The 22,930-nt window shown below is 41.2% G+C and overlaps 1 protein-coding gene across 1 annotated transcript in view; it reads left to right on the top strand.

Moving 5' to 3' along the window:
* The window catches only part of MAGI1 (membrane associated guanylate kinase, WW and PDZ domain containing 1), a gene marked incomplete at its 5' end in the record, with an annotated part of 290,109 nt that extends 270,878 nt beyond the window's left edge, over positions 1-19,231 (top strand). The window contains 7 exons of the mRNA XM_082288537.1: positions 1,937-2,230; positions 5,393-5,596; positions 10,124-10,214; positions 10,330-10,393; positions 11,391-11,537; positions 12,682-12,820; positions 16,460-19,231. Coding sequence (XP_082144663.1) covers positions 1,937-2,230; positions 5,393-5,596; positions 10,124-10,214; positions 10,330-10,393; positions 11,391-11,537; positions 12,682-12,820; positions 16,460-17,160 — 1,640 coding nt within the window. The 3' untranslated portion in view covers positions 17,161-19,231. The remainder of the gene's footprint in view (positions 1-1,936; positions 2,231-5,392; positions 5,597-10,123; positions 10,215-10,329; positions 10,394-11,390; positions 11,538-12,681; positions 12,821-16,459) is intronic.
* Between the last annotated feature and the right edge of the window lie 3,699 nt (positions 19,232-22,930).

Here is a 22,930-nt window from a genome sequence, read left to right as displayed (position 1 = left end):
GAGGAAGGGAAAGGGCAGTTGAATTTTGGTATTGTTTTGTGTGTAGATTTTCTAGGCAGTTTTACAGCCTCCAGGCTGGAAATTACCATGAAAGATTTAGATGCATAAGATCTCTCTTGATATTTCATTCAGAGGCATGTTACTGCAGATTGAGCTATTTCTGAATCATTGCAAATGTGGACACTTACTCTAGGATAAATTATTCAGAATCCCCTCTTCTACCTTATATTTGCAGGCTTTTAAATTTCAGCATAACTCTGTAGAGAAGGCTGTTCCTGAATTTTGGTCCCTTGTTCCTCCTGTCATCTGTTTGCCAGTAGAAAAAGGTTGTTCACCTAAATGGGTACTCTCTGTCTTGAGATTCATGTAGGGGGAATTTTATGCTCCTGTATTCTTAATATGAAGAATGCTATATATTTAGTACATACTTCTGAGTATATAAGTGCAGACAGGACTTCTATCCAAGGGTATTTTAAAGTCCTTTTTTTTTTTTTGCATCATGATTTTACAGGTTTAGATTTTGTTTGCCATCCATTTTCTTGCTGATGCTTTTAAGATCTTCAACTTAATTTTGATTCACCAAATTGGAGAAGTGACCTGATTAGCGGAGGCAGCCATTCAGCAGGGACAAGTGCAATATGCTGCTCTCAGCTGCACAAATGGGCTGCAGAGAACAGGCTGAGTAACGAGAAGTGGAAGTTATTGTGGGCCACAAGCTTTACACTGAGGTTGGCTCAGGTGAAGAAAAACACTGTGCTGGGGTGTAGGCAGGGGGGAACTATCCTGATTTTCCAGCAGATGATGGCTTAGTGCAATATGGTCCAGCACTTCAAGAAAGACATATTTGAGTTGGAGAGAGCCCAACTGGAGGGAGTCCAGAGGACCAGGGAAAATAAGGAGAGCTCTAGAAAACATGGTCTGAAAGGAAATGTTGAATAAATTTTGATTCTTTAGCTTAAAGCAGAAGAGGGGGAGGAGGTATTAAACTCCCCAGGACTATAAGAGGCTGCTACAAAGAGGAAGGGAGTAATATGTTCTCCATATGCCTGTTAGATAGCACTAGAAATAATAGCCTTATGTAGCAGCAGGGAAGATTTAAGTCAGATATTCCAACCAATAGATTGCCTGGGGAGATATTTAACAGCTGATTAGACAAACATCTGTCAGATCTGACATGAAGTATAGTTGGCCCTCACTCGAGCAGAATCTGGACTAAGCAATTTTTTTGAGATTTCTTCAAGCCTTGTGGTAGCTGATTAGATTTTAAACTAATACCCCTTCCAACTTCAGTTGCTGTTAAACAACTGTTTAATATTAATGTTAACAATGTTTAATGGTTTCCTCTGTCTGTACCAGACTGTACAGATGATAGTTGCTGGTTCTTCTATCGAGCAAAGTTTGGTTCGCAAGTTGTTTTGCTCATGTTCAGCAGTTGTTATTACTAAAGATCCTATTAATCAAAGGCAATCAGTGCTAACTAATTGATACCTTTGCATTTAAAATTACACAGAAGGTGGTGTTGTGAGATATTATTGTCTCTCCTTGTGGCTTGTGCATATATATGTACAACATACATATGGTTGTACATATATAACTGAAGTGGGGATGCAATAGCTAGAGGAGGCACCTTTGAATTAATGTAATCCAGGTTTAAAATGCCACAGAGCATCCAAGCATGCAGCACTACACTGGTTTAACCAGGCTGCATTTTGGCAGTGGACAGCTTTGGCTGCATGACCACACAGAGGAAAGAGTGAGCATGTGTGGGCAGTGCCACCACTGAGCAGAGCTATTGGTGGAGACATCTGAAAGCATGGCCATGGTGATCGATAGACTAAAGCAGATGATTTTCTTTTACCCTTTTCTCAGTAGACAGCTATTGTCAAGCACTAAATGGTGCAGCCTGCTCGAACTGGTTTTTTTCTCCCCTCCCCAGTTCCCAAGGCAGAGAATGAAGTCCCATCCCCTGCCTCCTCCCACCACAGCAGCAACCAGCCGGCCTCACTGACGGAGGAGAAGCGAACGCCGCAGGGCAGCCAGAACTCCCTCAACACGGTCAGCTCAGGCAGCGGCAGCACCAGTGGCATTGGCAGTGGTGGTGGCGGGGGCAGCGGGGTCGTCAGCGCTGTGGTGCAGCCCTACGACGTGGAAATCCGCCGTGGAGAGAATGAGGGCTTCGGCTTTGTCATCGTCTCGTCAGTGAGCAGGCCTGAGGCAGGGACGACGTTCGGTGAGTCCTGCAGGTTTTTAATTGCACCTCAAGTGAGACACAAGGTTTGCAGCAAAAGGAGGCAAGTGGGGATGCGTTTAATTAAAAGTTGTGAGCGTGCCCCAATTTATGTAATTAATACCTTAATCAGAGGCAAAGAATTGGTAGGTGTTTGCCTCCTGGGTTTTGTTTGGCACTGAGTCGAGAAAAGCGAAACAAGAAATCCCAACCTGAAGAGATAAAATGCCACCAATGGCAATTCCTGATGCTCGCTTTCTGGGAGAGCCTCTCTGGGGTTTGCTCTCAGAGGAGCAGCAGGGTATCCTCCCAGTGATGCTTTTGCCAGTGCAGAAATGTAGCAGGTGGAATGAAATATGTCTTGTGATGGTGGAATCAAGCCAGTTGATTTAAAAGCAGTAACGCTTAAACTGATTAACTTCTCTTTGGCAATCAGGGTTGTTCTGATCATCATTATGGAGTGAGCATGCTGATAGCTGGAAAGTTTTAATTAATAGTGCTTGCTGATGAGACATAAAATGGGGAATACTGTTAAAAAACCAGAATGTTTCTTTTACCCGTTTCACCTCTTCCCAAATCCATCTCTTCAGAGTAGGAAGAAATTGAGTTTAAGCTGTGTAACACGTACTGTCCTGACCTAACAGAGGTGGTCATGGTTTCTGTCTGAAGAGAGTCTTTCTGCTAGGCAGACACCCATTTCCAGGGGTTGCTGCAAAGGAGATGTGCGTAAGCTGGTTTTGCAAATATGCCCGGAACAGCCTGTACTCAAGGAGAAGTGTCATTGCAAGAAGGAAACCAGTCAGAGATGCTATTTTCTTCCCTTTCCATCTCCTCCAAAAGGAGGCCAGAGGCAGCATCAACTTGTACTGTGTAAAGGAAGGTGTTCCCTTAGTCTATGGCACATGATAGGGGTGGAGGGGAAGGAAACACAGAGCACTGCCTTGGCCATCTTCATAGTGCCTCCCACAGCAGTGCTGTGGTTTGCAGGGAAAATGCATTGCAGGCTCCCTGTGCAGCTTGAATGTTCCTGGGGCATGCAGGTGCAAGAAGGGGCCTTTCCCTCTTTCTCCTAGGCTTTATTTTCTGACATTTATTGCCATTGCCTGTCAGTGACACCCTTAGTAATACATCAAGGGAGCACCACCTCCTTTGCTGATATTGATGTAGAATAGGTTATTTTTAGCACTGTTCTGGACAGTCTGGCAACAGAGATTTCAAGGGGGAAATATGTAGTACGAAACAAGTGCATTGAGTTCTGTCAGTTCTCAGGTTCTAGGCTCTCACACTGTCCTTGCTGCTGGGAACTGCTCTTCCAAAATAGGTGTTTTGGTGCCAGAACACAGTGGTGTAATATAAAACAGATTAAATTGAACACAGTCTAGAACAGAGGGAGTGCTTTTACCTTCTGAACGGATTTGCAGATGTGTAAATAACTTTTACTGTATGAAGACTATGCTGTAACTCTTCTCTGCAGAGAAACCTTGACCTGAGTTTGTAAAAAGTTGTGTTTGCTTTAGCCCAAAATACTTGCTAACTGGAAGTTTTCTGTGCAGGGGCTCCCAAGGAGATCTGTTGATCTGTGACTGTTTTTCCTTTAATTTTTTTCAAGTATATTCAGCTTTTTCCTAATATTCCGCATGAGATCTGTTCCCTCTGCTGTCTGGTGCTTGCTCTGGACCTGCTTTGTAGTTTTTTTCATTCATGGGTAGTATTTAGAGATGGGCCAAACTGGTTCTAAAACCCACCTTGATCACTTTGGTGTGGGCTCTGCCATCTGTGTTCAGTGGATTGGATAGAGTAGATCATATCCTCAAAACAGCCTGCAAACTGGATGGGGTTTTGTATTACCAGAAAGAGAAACTTTCTGGTGTCATAGTAAAATAAAAAAGATCTCTCTAATGTTTGTAACTAATATTAACACTTTTTGCCAGTTTTCATCGCATCTTTCCAACCTCGCATGTCCTTGCCTTTTCTTCTTTATGGTCTTTCTAGTGTTGTCATGTGCGTATATCTCTAAAACTACTAACCAAATAAAGACTACAGCAGAGATGGGAAGGTGCATCTTGAGGGTGAATGTATTGTGGATGCAAAGTGTGAGATGACCACTCTGTGTACCCCATGGCTTTAACCATGTGCTGTGTGCCCCAAGGCCTCTTGGCCTCCCACGTAAAGGAGCTGTAGAAAGGCTCACTGGATTTATCTGAGTGATGCTGTGTGTTCCAGTTCTGCATGTTATGGACAACCCTGTGCTTTTCAAACAAAACAACTGCATGGAACAGGAGGAGAATTTTGTCTCCAGAACGCATTCATCCTGAAGTGCTCTCACTCTGTGTGTCAGACATCTCAATGGTTTTGTGTGTGGTTTTAGAGGTATTTGAATGAGGAGGTCCTTATTCCTTCTCTGTTCCTACCTTGTGCCATCTAAGATCATAAGAGGGGAAGGGTTAGTAGAGGCTGAGGTGAGTGCCAGCACCAAACAGGTTACCTTTGTCAGTCTTGGCCCATCTGTAGTGGTCCTGTGCCTTCTTCCCTGGTAGTACCTTTATTCACAATGGAAAAAAATGTTTCATGTTGCTTCCCCATCCAGCGCTGATAGAGTGGGTCTGTGTGGTAGACAGGGAGCCACACTCCCTCCTAGGCCTAGAATGATTTTATCTTTCTGAACGGAGAAAGAACAAAACATTGGCAGAAGCTTGAACAGCAGTTGGCTTTAGAGAAGGACTAGAGAGGCTGACACCGATGTAATATTGGAGGAGAAAGGTTGAGTTTTCTACAAATAGTTTCGATTTTTTCCTTCAAAAACAAAATCAGATTTGGGTTATGATGAGGCTGCTAAGTGCAGTTGTAGTCAATAAAAATCTCACGATTTATTAACAGAAACCCACTTGGGGGAAGTTTTGAGGAATTAACAAAACACCTTTTTGTGGAAGAAGTAAAGTGTTGTGCGCTCATACTAGTTGATTGCCAATGTTTTGAACACTGGCAGCAAAGCTATCCTATAATAACTTTTGCTTGATGCATTAATTAATTAACCCTTAACCTTCTCTTTCCCTTTTCAACCCTTTTTTTCCTTTTCCCCTTCACCATATTCCCACATATGTAAACAATAAAAAAACCAAACCAAACCAAAACAAAACAAAAACAACCCCCAAACCAATACAAAAGCGGGAAATGCATGTGTGGCCATGCCTCACAAAATAGGTCGGATAATTGAAGGGAGCCCCGCAGACCGCTGTGGAAAGCTGAAAGTAGGCGACCGGATCTTGGCCGTCAATGGGTGCTCCATCACCAACAAGTCGCATTCAGACATCGTCAACCTCATTAAGGAAGCGGGAAACACCGTCACCCTGCGCATCATTCCAGGAGATGGTAAAGTATCTCTTTCCTGCCGTCTTTCCTGACCCTCTTCTTGGTTCTGTGTCCCCGGGCTTTTTCTGTCACTTGGAGCTGCAAAGTCATGGAGGACTCGATTTCCACTCCCACTTTGGGAATTAGCAGTGAGGGAGGTCATGAGTCTGCCATAGTTTTATTTTTTGTTTCTATCTATAGAAATAGTTGGTTTTTAACAGGAAGGTGCTGATTCAACATTAAGAAAATAATATTCCATTCCATGTAACTGCTTAAAATGTTCTTCCATAAATTTGATGGATCTCTCAATACACTTCGGTTCGATTCTTAGCTTAATAATGCAGCTTTAGAGTATTTGGGAATCACTTGTTAGTATGTGGGATTCCTGAAGCTTTCTATAGACACAAGCAGGCTGTAGAGTAAAGAGATTACAGAAAGGGATAAACACTTTGACATGTTTTAAGCTGTTTTAAAAGCAGATTTGTTTTTATTCTGGGTAAGTTGCTTTGGAAGCGAGCTCAGTACATTTTTAATGACTGCTTAAATGGTGATGGTTCTGCAGCTGCATTTTAAGAGTTACCCTAGACAGGATCTCAGTGTTTCAGATGAGAGGGAATGTGCAGGATCCCTAATAATAAGCTGACACTTGGTGCTGATTTCAGGTCACTGAAGTATTTAATAAAAATAAGGATTTGTGTTATATATCAGTTTCATTAAATTAATCCCACTTGATGCCCAGATAGGAACTGATCAGAAACCTGGTAAAGTATCTTCAGCAGAACTAAAATTGCTGTGGTTCTACATTCTAAGCATTTTCTTTGTTTACTGTGCTTCTCTGCCATGGATGGGTTCAAAGTGAAAGCTTGTTGGGCAGAAACCTTTCCATATTGCTCCCCACAGACCAGGATGAGAAATGATCTGGTTATAAATTATTTCTGTTTAGGGTGATCTGTTTTGCACAAAAGCCTTATTTTCCTACTGTCTAGTGGGTAGGAGGTCAAATGGTATATGATCCTCTGCTGCTTGCTGCAAATAGGGTGTTCATGAATAATAAAATGGCTGTGAATCAGTCTAACATCTGAGCTGGCCTGTGCATGCCTGTTTTGGAAGAGAAACAGAGAATTGTTCATTGCCTGTATTTTAGTATCTGATAAAAAGGAAGGTGAATCTTTAAATAAATAAAGGGCTTATTTTCTAAAAAAGCAAAACCATCTAAGAAATAAGCAACTTTTGAATGATTTAAGAATTTTTTAAGAATATAACCTCCTGACATAAATGCTCAGCCAGTCTTGCTCATGCAATTATGTGTCCCAAATATCACGTAAATTGCTTAGGTTAGGGAAACATGTACTTGTGATTGACATCATGTATTCCTGGAGAAGATGGGAAGCTGTTCTTTGGGGAAGGAATCAACTCTGCTTTCATAGCAATTCAGACTTAAGTCTTTTTACTTACTGTCACTTCGAAATTCCAAGTCAGATTGCCAGCTTTGCATAGTATTACCTGCATTTATTTTCCAAAAGACAGTAAGACCCAACACTCTCAGAATCCCTGAGGGATTTGCCCTAAAACCCCATGAGATACAAGAAATTGGTCTCAGTGTTGTTTTCTTTTTGATGTCTTTGTACGCTTTTCTTGATTTGTTGTTTCCTTTTGTTTTCTTTTGAGTGTTTTTTTGGCAAATATAAATGGTCTGTGTGCTTCAAGGAGGGGGGAGCATAAATCAGAAGCCACTCGTGAGATAAACATGAAACTGAGGCTCATCACAAGACTCTCAAACTCACACTGCTAATCTTTTCTAACATTATTAAAAACACCAAGTTTTTGCTTTGTAATAAGTCTTGCACAAGTTAATTGCCACAGACCACTGCAGGATTGTATTTGCAATGAAATTATGATGCTTTACCCCACTTCCAGCAGATGCAAGGATACAGAGTGCTGGAAAGGGACAAGCTTAGATTAGGCATGTAATTGTTGACTGGAGTTTTAGGGCAGAACAGGGCAAGGAATCAATGAAATATGTAGGGTTTAGAACATGCAATTATAATTGTATTAAAGATAATTTTTGCTATATATTTGCTATACCAGTTTTGCATGGTGGCTGGCATGTGTCCTGGACCAGTGTCTAAAACACTGGCAAAATTATGCACAATTCCTGACTCATGGGATAGGGTGAGCTAAAGATAGATGCAGTACAGTGGTGTGAAGATACATGTGCACCAAAGATATGTTGTTGCTCTGCTTGGTATTATTAGTGTGACCTACTAAAGGGTAGGAATCTTGCATTCTCTTTGAAGCCCATATTCATCTGATCTCCAAATATTTGTGGAGGATTTCAGAGGCTTTTTTTCTGGATGAATACAGAACGCTTAACCATGTCTTGGGGTTTTGTTACGTAGGAGACAGATTTTAACATCAAGGAGTCTTTACAAAATAAACGTAATTATTTCTTAAACCCCAACAGTATAACTACATGTAGGGATGTCTCCTTACACAAGCCAGCTGTCAGTGGCATGTCATCACAAGGGTGTGGTTTGGTCATGCCTACCCTGAGAGGTGCAGGCAGGAGCCTGTCTTGCTTTCTGAGCCGCTGGACACAAGCCAGCTCTGGTCTGGAAGATGTTTCAGCTCCATATGCTGAGGGTTTGGGCATGTTAACTTGGGCACAGCTCTGCAGGCAAAGGAGCTGTGTTCATGTTGCACCCATCTGTTTAAGTGGTTCTTCTTTTTCTCTGTCCCTTTTCCTGAATTTCCCTTGACATGCAAATACCTACAGAAAAAAAAAAAAGCTTCCCCTTATCTAGATTTCTCCAGAATTAAAATAAATCCATGAAGTAAATTAATGTCCCGGCACCAAGTAAGCCCAGGACCACCACATCTAAATTCAGGCAAAACCCCTCCCATTTCTGCAATTTTGTGTTACAGCCGGACTCTGTTTAATAATGGCAGATTTCTCCACAGCCAGTAAAATGAATTAGTGGATGCCTTTAGCTTGAGAGGCAAACAAGGGCAGGGTAGGAAGACCTGGTAATTTTATCTTGGAGAGGCAGATGTTTGCATCCAATTTTTGTCACTGTTGTCTTAGTGGTTGTGTATTCAGTTTAAATTTTGGTCTTGAAAGGTGGATCACGGTCAGTATTTTGTAGTTACTTGCAGTCTGTGGTTCTGTCCTGGTGCAGTGGGTATAGGCACAAAGAGGGGGTCTCCTGTGTGCAGAGCCGTTCTGCAAAGGAGCCAGTGCCTGCCCCTGCAGTGGCTTTATCTGGGAATGCCATGTCTGATGAGTGGGTGTTTCTGCTGACTGTGCCCATCATTTTCCAAGTGCAACCAACATAATTGTTGAACATTTTGTGTTGGAAACCCCCAACACAGAATGTGTGGTTAAGCACCATCAAGGTATATGGAGTACCACCGAGACTTCCTCTGAAGTCAAACTCCCACGGGAGGGGAAGGCTGTTTGCAGGAACTGCTGACTTCTGGAGCAATTCAGCATTTGAAACTCTTCAGTACTAATATCAGTTCAGGATTGGCACAATACGTAGTTCTGGAAAATATGTTGATTTCAATACGGAAGAGTTACAGGTCTGTGTTGCTAATATTTGGCTAACGGTGTTGACATGACCTTAATTTTAGGCAGAATTTTAAGTGAGTTTGGGGTTAACTCTGGTCCTACTGAAGTCTGTGATAGAGCTCCAGAATGACAAGGGAACATTTTGTCCTGCCTTACTGTGAGGGACATCTACATAGGCACTTTTCAGTTGCTCCCATCTCAGTTGTGGGGGTAGCAGGAGACAGGAACTCTCCTTGGAGCCCCTCCTTCCATGCCTAAATAAATACAGAATTTGCACAGGCTAATGCTGAGCTGAGAGCCCTTTACCATGGCAGAAGCTAAGCTTAGAAGTTACTCCTGCTCTCTGTATTCTCTCAGTGCACCCTTTTGTAAGTGCTACCCAGAGTTGTTGATGCATTTGGTACAGGTGGCTCCAAGCTCCTGCTTTCAGTACGCAGGCAGCAGTGGGTTGTATTTCAAAGAAGGATTTCAGTTAAATTTGGATTTTTGCCACATTCAAAACCACCTTGTGAGGTATTGGATAAGAGCCACATCTCAATTCTACTGGAGATGGCTGTTTCTGATGGAGGAAGGACTGATAAATTTGTAATCCCTGGAATAATTATAGCTACTATAAAATTAATCCACCCAACCAATATTTGGAGACTTAATTGATTGGAATTGTCTTTAGACAATAGACAAAACACTGTTCAATCCTTCATCTACAAGTGAGTCTTCATGAGTGTCTAATGGTCAGGGGGTTTCCAATTCAGATTTCCTAATTTAATTTTTTTTTTTTCACTTTTGAATGGAGTGTACAGTTTCATATACATACTTACTATATTAATTTGGGGAATTTAGAAATTTTATCCTATCTCAAATTCTATAAAAACAACGTAATGATGCTTTTCAGTGAAATGCTTTTGCGAAACTCTTTTTTTCTTTCAGTGAATAGCCAATGGTCTTCCCTCATAATAAAAACAAAATCTATTTTGCAGAATCCTCCAATGCTACTTTATTGACCAATGCAGAAAAAATTGCTACAATTACAACTACACATACTCCTCAGCAAATACCACAGGAGACCAGGTCAGATTGTTTTCCTCGAGGAGGGCATCTTGACATGCTCTCTCTTCGGTTACTTATTCATCACTTTCACATCCCATGAGCTGTATTTTTCCTCTCTTTCTCTCATTCGTTACAGCAGGAACAACACCAAACCAAAGCAGGAATCCCAGTTTGATTTCAAACCACCCCAAGCAGCACAGGTAAGGAGTACGTCTCTAATTGTTTTGCTTACCACAGACTGTTGTTTCCAATCTGCTTGAGGGCTATGTTCAAATATTTCCCTTGAAAATTCCTACTGAGAAGCTGCTCTCCCTCAATCTGCTGAAACGAAAGAGGAATTTGCTGATTAGTTTCTAAATATGTGTTGCTGTTGTTTCAGCTGAGAGACATTTCCAACATGTTCTCCTCAAGACTTTGAGGGAGTGAAAATAAAGGAAAAAAAAGCTGACATTTTTAGGGCAGTCATAATTTATGTGTTTGTTTATTGAACTGTGTATTTTGAGGGGCATCTCCAGAAAGTACTGTTGTGTGCAAATGGTAAATTCAGAGAATAAAAAAGAGGAAAACTTAATAAGGAGCGATAGCTGAAGTGTTCCAGCTTGCACAGATGGCATCTTATTAGAGAGATTATCTATCTCACTGTTAACTTTCCTTGCCACTGGCCATCCCAGAAGTAACATCCTCCATTAGGGACTTCAAAACATCCCCACAGTAGCATTTGAGAAAAACAATGCAAAGGCTTCTGAACTTCTTGCAAACAAATAGATTATATGGTAACAAAACGAAAAGCCAGCACCATGGCACAGGCTCACCCCAGGTGCCATTAGACATTGCACTAAAGCTGGCACTGGAAGGGAGATTGTCCTCACCTTCCCTGGTTGATAGAACCTTTAACCACCTTCACAAAATATCCCCTCCTGCCCTGGGCACAGGAGGTGGTGTGTAACAGGAGTGCCCAAAAATGCACCACAGGACATGGCCAAGCCCACTCATTCCAACAGCCCTTCACCAACCACCAGAACTCCAAATTGCAAAGTGGGGTCTGAGGAAGCAGCAAATCCTGGTCTGTGTGTGAAAATACAACTGTTTTTCCATTTCTTATTATTACTGACAAAACACTGGTTGAATAACTTTAACATGAGAGCGTCCCTCTCACAACTCTGTGTTCAGTTAGGTGTTTGCTGTCTTTCTCTCCAGCAGGACCAAGACTTTTACACTGTTGAGCTGGAAAGAGGAGCCAAAGGGTTCGGCTTCAGCCTGCGAGGTGGACGGGAGTACAACATGGACCTGTATGTGCTGCGGCTCGCTGAGGATGGTCCTGCTGAGAGATGTGGGAAAATGAGGGTATGCACAAACTGACTTTAAAACCACATTTCTTTGGAATAAGCTGACTTCCCTGCCTCTCCTTTCTGCTGTGCCAGCTGAAAGGGAAATTTAATGTGAACTGAAAGTGGTTCCTACTTACTTCTGCCGATGGCATCTGTCATTCTTGGTACGCAGTCTATAGCAGTGTGTGTTCAGTGGAAGACTTTATGCCCTTCTTCCAACACTGCTTTCCAAATTCTAGTACATGATCTCTTGTTTAAAGCCTAAGGGGGATACATGGAGCAGTGAAAATGTAACAGCCACAGTCTTTGCCTGCTAGTGGACAGAGAGAAGACAGAACAAGTCTATGGTCCATGGGTTACAAAATTATGATGTAGGTTTTGATTAACATTAATTGTTAACTTCACATTATCAGCTAAATGACAAACATTATAACAAGGGAATATGTTATAAAATGTCTACTGAAAAATTAAATTGCAAGGTTTTATGTACTCCTTGGACCTCTGTTAGAGAATGCATTATAACTTTCCCACATACATTGTCATCTCCAGATATGTCATGTAAAGGGCATTTTCAAAATTCTTGTGCTAGGGATAGATCTATGGGTCCAAAATTTTTGCTGATGCAAATATGATGAAAAATCAGTGCTGCCCTGTGAAAGTCAATGATTTGACAAGCTCTTCCAAGCGCTGTTTTCTTCTCCTGATAAATGATTATATTTACAAAATCAGCTTTGCTGATTCATAGTAGGTATCTATATCCAAGTAAGAAACAGATCTGAAAAAGCTCTGTGAACATCCCAGTTGGAGCAGACTGTGAAAAAAGCAACCACTTTGACTGAAGACTTTACAAATAATCAAAATTAAATAAAATAGCACCAGTTCTAGCACTCCACTTACTATTGAGCAATACAGTAATTGCAATGTGATTTTGCAGAACAGCAGTGAAATACTTTGATACCTCAAGCTTTCTCCATTGTCTTCATGTCTCCCAGACTCCTGCACACTGGGCACTGTGGATGGTCACTGGAAGGAGTTGGGCATATTTAGCTTCACCTGGTGCATAGTTGTTCCAGCTTTGCTATGGCCACTGTCTCGTGGTGTGCTGGTGTGGACTCTCGTGGGGACTTGTTCCTAATCTTAGTCTCTTATTACGTTGGCAGATTGGTGATGAAATCTTAGAGATCAACGGAGAAACTACCAAGAACATGAAGCACGCTCGGGCCATCGAACTGATTAAAAATGGTGGCCGCAAGGTCCGCCTGTTTCTGAAACGTGGAGATGGCTCTGTCCCAGAATATGGTGGGTCAAACTATGAAAACATTCCTTTCTTCCCTGGCATCACTCCATGAATGATTTGTCTCAAGATCTGAAGCGGGAATTCTTTTTTATTTTCCTTTCTCACCAGTGTCTTACCAACCTTTGCAACATATAATTGCCTCGCTTGTGCTGAATTTTCTACACATTTCATCCTTTGCTTGCTTCCATGGACTTGGGGCACAGTGTAAGGCAAGATCATCATAGCAGTATTTTTTGGTGATCAGAGAGGAAAGCAAAACAAAACAAACCTTATTGTCTTGTCCAGCCAAAAAAGGAAGGTCACTGAACTGTGCCAAACTGTTTCTCAGCGGCTGAATTGTTGTTTCACATAGGTCTCTTCTTCTAATCAATGCAAAAACTGGGATCCCGAATTACTATTCTGAAGCAGTGATTTTTTTTTTTGTTTAGGTTTCTCTCTTAGTTCATGTCTGTGTCCATAGACATGAATGCCAAGATGGCTTTTTGAGATTTTTGCCTTTCCTTAATATTTATGTAAATATTTATAAAGTTATTTGAGAAAAAGAAGGGGGGAAAAAAAGCTTTACTGAAAAAATATATTGATTTGGCCTCCTGAGCCCTTTTCTCCCCCCTTAAACAGTCTGCTGGTTTCAACAAATTAATTAGTAAGGTCTGAAAAGGTGAGGAGGTTATGAAAAGGTGCTCTTGTGTCTCTCTTGGGGGAAACAGTACTCGTTTCCTACTAAGAATTGCATTAGATTTCCTTTTCTTCCCTTGGAGGTTGGATTGCTGGGTGGCTTAACGTAGCACACTATTTAATATTATAATTATGTCTTATTTATTTGAGATAATTGTCAAATATTGTGCCCTCGATGGAGGGCTACTCCCAACCAAAGGTCTTTGACGTTTCTATAGAAACTGATGATTGAAGGGATGTCCTTTATACTTTCCTCCCTGTATTTGGGTTATTTTTGTGTCAGTAAGTTCTGTGTTTATCATTCTCTCCATGCCCTAACACCAGAAACAAAACCCTTCTGCACAATTTATGAACTAGATTTTCTTTTCATTTACTGTACTACGTTTGAGAGTTTCTGCTCAGTCTGCTCATTATTTAACTTAAAATGACCAATTCAGAGTATAACAAACAAACAATTGAAGTGTTTAACAATATGGAAGGGAAGTTGTGGGTTTACACTTCTGTAATATAAATAGCACACCAGAAGCTTCAATGATGGCACTGAAATTCTGTAATGTTCTTTCTACTTTTGTCTTTTCCTATACTCCTTTGGATGTACAGTACTGTATCATATGGTAGACTGCATAAATACCCTGTAAATTAAGTGCTTCACTTCTCAAAGCATAGTCTGTTGCACTGAGGATGGAAATCCATCACCAATTTTCTTTTGGCTAATGCTAACCACTAAATGTTCGTTCTCCAAGCAAGGATTTAATATACAGGGGTTGCACTACTGTAAAGAGTATCCTTGTAACATTTGGGACTCCTTTCTCTCTTCGTTCTGTTCGCTGCAGTCGCAAATGGTTCCTCTAATAATGTTAAGTTCCAATATTTTTCTGACTTGATTGGAACGTGCTTCTCTATGAGGCTGTATATTTTTGTAATGAGTTTTGTACTTATTTTTAATGTTGTGGTCTCTGGTGGACTTTATTTTTCATTGTTGTTTGATTGTTAATGTTTTTTCTATGACATTCTGTGTCGCTGTTCCAGCTGTCTTTTAGAATGGATGCTCTCGTTGTCTGGGTTATTGAATCACCTCTTAGATGTCTCTTTATGTCACAATAATAACAACTGCTGTCTTTGCAGCCTTATATTTGGGTGAAGCCTAGACAATCTGACTGGAAAAATAAACTTTCTTTATTCTAAGATAAAATATGAAGATTTTTCTTTCTTTCATCTATTATAGGGAATCTAAATTTTCTACTTTTCTCTTTCTCTTTCTCTTACTTTTCTTGGTGCTGGGCTCTTCCTTCCTCAGCGATGATACCTCCTAATATCGCTGCATGTATGAGAAATGACAAGCTCGGGGAGTCTTGCTTCTACCTTATGGGCCATAATCAAACTACGGTTTGTAGCTAAAATCAATATTAGGTGTTTTTGTGCTGTGGCCTAATTCCCTCACATTGCTTTTCCGCTTCGCTATATTCTATATGTACAGCAATTCATCCCGAACACCCTGCGTCCCCTGAATTGTAAGTACACACATCACAGGACATGTGTGAACCACTTGTATCTTGTGTGATAGGGAGGTTGCCACAAGCCACATGCTTACAGCCACAGAAAAGCAACACGGTCCCATCCCCAGCTGTGGCCTGAAAATGCTAGTAGTGCAAAACTGCCCACACGGGAGCTGCAACATGGGTTTCACCTGGAATTCACAAAAATCACAGCCCATGCACACACCAACCCTCCCATGGTCAGGAGTGGAAATGCCATCAAATGGGAGATGCTTGGCGTGATGGCAGGAGGAATGTAAAGTGTTTGGCTTGGGGGGGCAGGGAAGACAAAAAGGAAAAAAAAAAAAGGAAAAAAAAAATCTGTCCCCACAAGTGTTTGTGAGGGTTTTCAGTCATTGCCATCAGGACAGTCCACCTCAAGGTGGGTGTCGGGGTGCGAGTGTCAGGAAGTGGCTAATGCCTACCAAGCTGCCACGAAGGAGTTACTTTAAGAAAGAAAACAATAAGCAAATAAAAGCAGCACTTGCATTAAGGCAGCATAGCTACTTTAATGTTTTTCATGTTTGTAATGAATCATTCATAAACATCCGTTACAAATGACAGGAGTAATTGTAGCTTAGCTGCAGCACAGGGCTGGGGTTTAGTTTGGATGTTCTTTTTCTACTTCTGCTTTTCAGTTTGTCTTGCAGAGGTAGCTCAGCTGTATTTTACCTCAAATAATACATGAAAAATAATGAACTGGAGATTAGATTTGAATCAAAGCCATCCTACATATTACAATATCTTTCCATTGCTTTAATATGAAAAAATCATAACTACTGTCATCGTTGTTTGAATCATTGTGGCAAAACCAAAATCTACCCTAGGACTTTACATAACGTGGTAGAACTAAGTGAGGTTAAGCTATGCCTTAAATGAAATGGAAATTGCATGATTACAGTCTAATTTTCACACCTTCAAAATGTTATTTTACAAGGTGAAAACTTAATAATCAATTCTATTTTCTGCACATTTTCTGCTATTTGAACCGAGGCCTCCCACACCTGGAAGGCAGTTCTTTTTAATGTCTTAAAAGACAAAAATTGTTTCCTAAAGGCCCTCTTTATTGGGAGCTATTAAAAAAAGCAGCCAAGAACCTGAACTACAATGGGTTTTTTCCACTGGAAAGAACATAGTGTAACCAAAACATTATGAATTGGGCTTGGGGAAAAATGTAAAGTGCCCCATACCCAGAAGAGCATAAAGATGAGATCAGCTTGGACCAAAACATGGCTAACGATCAGAGCAGCACCAGTACTAACCGTAACTCTCGTTGTTCACAGTTAAATTAACAAAAGCTTCTGTTAGCCTTCGCTGACTGCTTTAACAGTTGTTTGTTTTTGTCACTAATGAAGTCTGAAGAGTGCTAAGTGGTGTCACAGCACCACGGAAGGCATCAATACCAAACCCTTTGCTGTTATTTTCTTTCAGACCCCAGCAGTGACAGGAACAGTCCCGCCACAGGTTCACAAAATGTATCGGAAATGAAACCCGCGCCATCCGACCGACGGCAGCACCCATCATCGGAGTCCAGTTATCCACCAGACCTTCACAAATCATCACAACATGGGGACAAGCGGACTTACGTTAGAGACCTAAAAGGCAGCAGAGAGTTTAGCAGACAACCCAATGAACACCACACTTGGAATGGGACTTCTAAAACCAACGACCACGTGCCAGGCAGGAGGACGGAGAGGTCGCCGGAGAGGAGGCACGAAAGGCAGCCGGAGAGGGCGGTGGTGAACGGGCAGAAGAGGAGGTCTCCCGAAAAGCGCAGGGAAGGGACAAGGAGTGCTGACAACACTTTGGAGAGGCGGGAGCGACATGAGAGAAGAAGAGACCTCTCTCCAGAGAGGCGCAGAGAGCGGTCACCTGGCCGCCGCCGGCGGTCGCTGGAGAGACTCACGGAGCCGAGGCGGTCCCCTGAGCGGAGAAGAGAGAGCTCCCTCGACCGACGGGCCAAGTCGTCCGACCGGCGGAGGGAGAGGTCACCTGAGAGGCGGCTCAGGGAGGAACGAGTCGGCCACCAGGAGAGGGAAGACCCTGGCTGGAAGCACGAGCCGGTCCGCAGGCACCCGCCTGAGCAGCGCAGGCGGCCCTACAAGGAGTGCAGCACCGACCTCAGCATCTGAGGGGCTCCACGGGGTCCCTGTTGCCTTCCCCACACCAAGGGAGCAGAGGAGAGAGTGAAACCACCTGGCTTTCACAGGCGAGGAGACATCCGGCACCTGCTGATCCTACAAACCGTTTATGCAGATGAAGTCTTATAACAAAAAAAAAAAGCATTGTGCCTGATGTATAATATTAAAGAAAGTATTTTTCAGTGTATTCTTTTTTTTTTAATTACTTGCCAAATGTTGGTCCTAAAGGATTATAAAATTTTGTTTCTACATTCTTTGTAGATTTCTTAAAAATAATTCCTTTATTGGGCTACTTTCCCCCCTCCCCAGTATAGTAAGTGGGGGTAGCCAGTAATATAATATAGGCAAAGGATTTTATGACCAAGTTTGAATAATTTGATCCAGACTGTTCTCTAGTGACTCACTGCTACACTGTATGTAGAAAATTTTTTTAAGGGTTGGGTGTGGGGAAGGAAGAAAATTGTTCATCTCAGTAGGAATGGAGTGCTCCTGCTGAAGGAATTAAAGAGACAAATGTTCCTAAAATTGCAAGAACTGTTTGAAGAGACTACTGTTTCAATGAAGGATATTTATAATAATAAATAATTTTTTTAAAAAAAGCAACCAAACCCACACAGCACAAGATGAATTACGATAAGGAATTTGTAGTTTGTTCCATGAACAGTTTATACTTTCAGGCCCCCTGGACAGGATGTGCAGAGGCAGAAGGACTGGTCACCACCATGCCTGTGTCACACAATAATGTGGACTGTTGAGCTCTCATTAGCCTCAGCAACATGTAACAATGATATGTCATTAAGGCAGCAGCCCTGCTCATCTCCCAGCTGTATATGGACAGCAACCCCAGCATGCATGGTATTCTGTGTCTGCCTGGAAGCAAGGGAAGGGATTGGGATTCTGGGACAAGACACAATGCAGTGGGAGCACAGTCCCCCTGCTCGGAGTAGGTGTATTCCTTCTGCTCAAGAAAAACCAGTGGGCTTTTATTTTGCCGAATTCCAAAAGCTCTCAATTCTTCTTGCTCTGTATTTAAAGGGGTTTTTTTTGTTTGTTTTACTGGTTCATCCTTAATGAGACAAAAGGAGTGCACTTGCTGGGGGGGGGGAAAAAAAAGGAAAGAAAAAAGTATCAAAGGAAAAACAGGCTAAAAGAGGCAATCAGTGGGACAACATTGTTGTAGAAGCCTATCCATACCTGGTTATATGCTGTAAATTTGAGTCTAAGAACAGCAGCAAAAGGGAAACCTGCAAGTTTCTAAGTTGTATTTTTAAATTTGCAAGTTGTGTGGTAAGTCTGCTGTAGCATTGGTCTAAGATTTAATGGTTTACTGCCTAGCTGAGCCAAAATGTTTGCCGTTACTGTTGGACCACTAAAGTAAGCTGCTGCTTTTTCCAGTGCATTGGTGTGTACATGTATACTGACTCACATCCTCCATATGAACACAAAACCATTGCAAGTCTATCACTGTTGTTGCCATGGTACTGTAAAAACAAAACCAAGAAAGAAGATGGCCAATCATTGTGTGTACAGTTGAAATTGTAATTAATAGAACGTGTTGGAAAAAAAAAACAACTGTTGCCTTTTTCTTGTATAAAAGAGGATTTATGACAAAATTTAGGTGTGAGGAATGTGATTAAGTGTTTATATTTCTAAAAATGGAAAAAATTTGATTCAGGGGATATATTTTAATGTAAACTGAATCAGGTATGTAAAGCTGTTTTAAAATGGGAGACTGTATCAGTAATTCTAAAGCTTTTGTTGGTTTGAATATCATTTCTTTCTTCATGGTGGGACTGCTTATGTATTATTAAGCACTTGTATGCAGTCTATATTCTCCAATCATCATTTCTTGCAACATGCTATAGGCATAATGCTCTTTTCTGTGTTGATGAAAAGCAGTATGTGGGCCAATCTTTTTTATAAAACACTATGCATATATAAATACTACATTGTTCATAGCTTTATTTGACTTAATTGGGTTTATACATAACACTAGGATGAGTAGATGTGGACTTACCCAGTAAGAGCTTCTTTCCTTGGAACAGACACTATGTATATGATGTAGCAACAAAGAAGGAGAAAGTCTGTGAATGCTATTTTTATTATCAAATAAAGTTTTCCATACAAAGCATGCATGCGAGTGTAGTGATAAGAAAAAGGAAGAACCACACCTTAATGTTACATATTCATCCCTGCCTAAATTAATAAAACCATAGGTTATGGTCACCAAGGGCCATCTATTAAATATGTATTAATCATCCATTAAATATGTATTAATCATTTGACAAGCCTTAAAGCAAAGGTTCCCAGTTTTCCAAGATAAAATTTTCTCCCCCAAAATAGTCAGAAACTAAAGGTTTAGGTGAAGCAGGGTCTGTAATTGTGTCTGAGATTTGTGTCATTGATTCTTCGTAACACATCAGCACTTGTGACAATATAAAATAAAGGCAGCATCTGCTCAGTTGCTGTTGTGGAGGTTGGTGCCATATATATGTGTGTGATGTATGTGTGTATATACATAGACACACAAGCATATATATATATACAAGACTTTTAAGGTATTGCACCAATTTTTAAAATAACTTCTAAATCTTGCATAGTTTAACAGGCTTCAGTCATCTGTTTACCTGAAACTTCAGCCAACCTGCTGGGAGTCCTGGCAGCTAGAGAGAGTTGATGGTGAAGGATTTGTATTTCCAGTCACAGCTTCCTCAAAGGGATTTGTCTGATGCAGCTCAAGTCTAAGGGGTATGGAAGGGTCACTGAGAAAGTGTTTGGATATTTTAAATATTAATCTTTTATGATGATCAATGCCTTTTAATTCTGAAACCATCTTGTAATGGTATACATTGGTTATGCATTTCTACCTTCTGCTATTACTGTTTTTCCTCTCCTTGTTCATGTTATAATATAATTTAAATGATCTTACAGAGCTGAGTAGGGGAGTCTCAAGCTTTGAAGTGTTGAGTCTCAGCTAAAGATACTACATAGATAATACCAAAATTACAGAAACATTTAATATAAAAAAAATACTGCAAGTTGAAAAAAAAAACATTCAAAATGCCTTGTTAGTGATGGCATCCTTTCTGCTGCTTCCAAACCCACTGAGAGCTGGAGCCCTGCTCTGCAGCATGACCACTGCAGCTCCATACTCTGCGGTGCAGCCTTAATCACTTTAATTAATTCCAGCCTTACTTTTGACCATAAAATATTTTTCAAAACTTCTAAAAATGAAAATAACCCCTTTTTAGATTGTAGCTTGGCTCCTGTTTTGTCAAACAACATCCTACATCTATGAAGCTGCCAAGAAGATCAATTAGAGTCTGTTTCTTACGAAGAACTGGGAAGTTTGTAAAGTGATACGTGAAAAAGCTCTGGAAATTGATATAGTTAGGGTTTAGGTTTGTTTTGGGGTCGAGTTTCACACCTTTTTTTATTAGACATGATCAAGTTCCTGTGCCATCAGTATGCTCAGTCCTGTCATTTGTATTGATTAATTCCTAATTGTGAAAGTTTTGATTGCAGAGAGATTGTTCAGCCAACATGGAGAATAATGTGGGGTTTGATCTCTTTGGTTAGACTTGCACATAGCTTCTGGGTTAACTGAGCAGTGTTTGCTGCCTTTATACACTTTTACTCAGTTCACTCCTTCTTGAATATTCATCCCTTGGCATTGGAGCCAGTGTTTTACTTAATAGTGATCTTGTGTTAAACCATCTGCTGTAATATGCTTGTTTTATCACTGGAGTAGTAATTACAGATACTGTTCTCCTCCTCACTTTGATACCTTTTGTTACAACAGGCTTTCAGCTCTGTCTCTTGGCTGACTGTTCTGCTGAAAAACTATAAATGGCTCATAATATGTTTAGGTTTTTTGGCTCTCATAAATAGTACCAGGAAAAGATGTCATTTATGACCCACTGCTGCCATCTGTAAATATGTGCCTGTTAGGCCTTTGGGATTGTATTTTCTTAAGGTTTATTTCTAAAAAAGGAAGAGTGGAAACTAAAAAAAGTATCCCAATTTACTTAGCAGTTGCTGTAAATCTCGTGAGTCTGAAATGATGTCAGTTTCTGGTTTGGATGTGATGCTAATCCATCAGCATTCCTTCCTGGTATATAATGAAGAGGCAGTAAAATATCACACAAATGGAAACGCTGAGCTTTCAGGACAGAGAGGAGTATAAAATATGTGCTGCCACAAGGACTGCTGCTTAATGAATGTAGGAATTCAGTGGCTGGGGCTGACCATGATATGACAGTCCGACACACAAACATGAGCTTCAATTCAGAGATTTTTTTTTCGGACTTTAAGACATACTATTCCTGAATTCCTATAGCTGAATTCTCTATAAATACCCCAAGCATATCCTGTAAAATAGGGTGTAAATGCCATTAAAATCCAGTTAGGTTTATGCATGAGTTCAGGCTCAGGCAGGATTTACCCCCGTATTTTGGCAGAGCTCAGACTTTCATATCCGGGTCTAGAGACAGCAGGAGGTGAGCTCTGGCAAGTCAGCAGAAAATAATGTGCCCTGGCCGTTCTACATCAATGTCAAACATCTCTGCATAGACCCATTTGGGTGATAACATGAGCTGCAGTGATGTGCTCTTCTCTGAAACAGCAGAGATGAACACCCACCATCCATGCTGCTGACTGGACAGATGAGGAGGCTCTTATCCTCAGCAAATCTTCTTTGGCAGCATGTGCATTGCAAATCCTCGGTTTCAAGGAACAGTCTGAGCCTCAAGATGCTGAAGTTGAAACAGGGGCAGTTTCATCTCCTTGAGAAGTCTCACTAGCTTTAATTTTTGCAGCAAAGAGTTTCTTAAAAGAACTTCTGAGGAGGTTTTGCTGCAGCAGGAGGGAGAGGTCATACTAAAGCAAATCCAAATTGCTGGCATTGTGCCTCAGACAAGGTTATTTGGTCCATTGCAAAGCTGATGTGACTTTGGTGCTGACTATAAGAAAGAGTCAGGCTTACAGGAAATGGGAATTCCACCTTGCTTATGTAGATTTTGTAGACCAGACTTCATCTCTGCCCTGGTGTCATCTATTACCAGTCTTAAATTTCCCTTCTTTCATTTGCATTTGTCAGAATTTTCCGTCTTCAGATTTGCTGTCTGTCATTGGGGCTTTGAGCTCATGTGACATCACCTCACATCTGCTGTGAGCTAAGGACATATGTGTGGATATATTTGAACGTATGGCTGAGCTTATCTGCAGCAATTTGTTGAGTCAGGAAAATGGCATGGTGAGACTGTCCATGCAAGCCTGGTGGCTCCTGTTCATATGAATGAGATTTTGAATTAGCTGCCTTGCTTCCTTCTAAGGATAGTCAGAAATAGGAATGTCTGGAGGTGGAAGTTGGCTGAGGCTCATTCCATATGTGCTAAAGAAAATATTGATTGGATGTGGAAGCAACTTGGAGAGTTTCTTGAGGACTCGGGCTTTTGTTCCATATAAATGAGCAGGGTTTTTTTCTCATTGTTTCTCAGTAAGATTCTTCTGGATCCTGTTTTTTCTTCTGAGACTCCAGTTTGCTTCAGGGACCCGCAGGCAACTTCTTTCCTCTCTGTTTGATCCAACAATTGTTGCCACAGCTTTGAAGTGTGGAGTCTGCTGGCAAAGCCTTTGCCTTTGTAACCTTTGAACTGCAGTTGTGTAACACAGGGCTGACTTCCAAGAACACGAGGCAGTTTCTCTGCTGTACACTACAGCAGACATGGTCGGCATGTTCTGCTCCTACGCTTCTGTGGAA

Source organism: Coloeus monedula (genome assembly GCF_965178545.1).
Source record: "Coloeus monedula genome assembly, chromosome: 11".
NCBI classification, from domain to species: Eukaryota; Metazoa; Chordata; class Aves; order Passeriformes; family Corvidae; genus Coloeus; species Coloeus monedula.
Note: the sequence above shows the minus strand (reverse complement) of the source record. Positions and strands in the feature narration are given on the sequence as shown.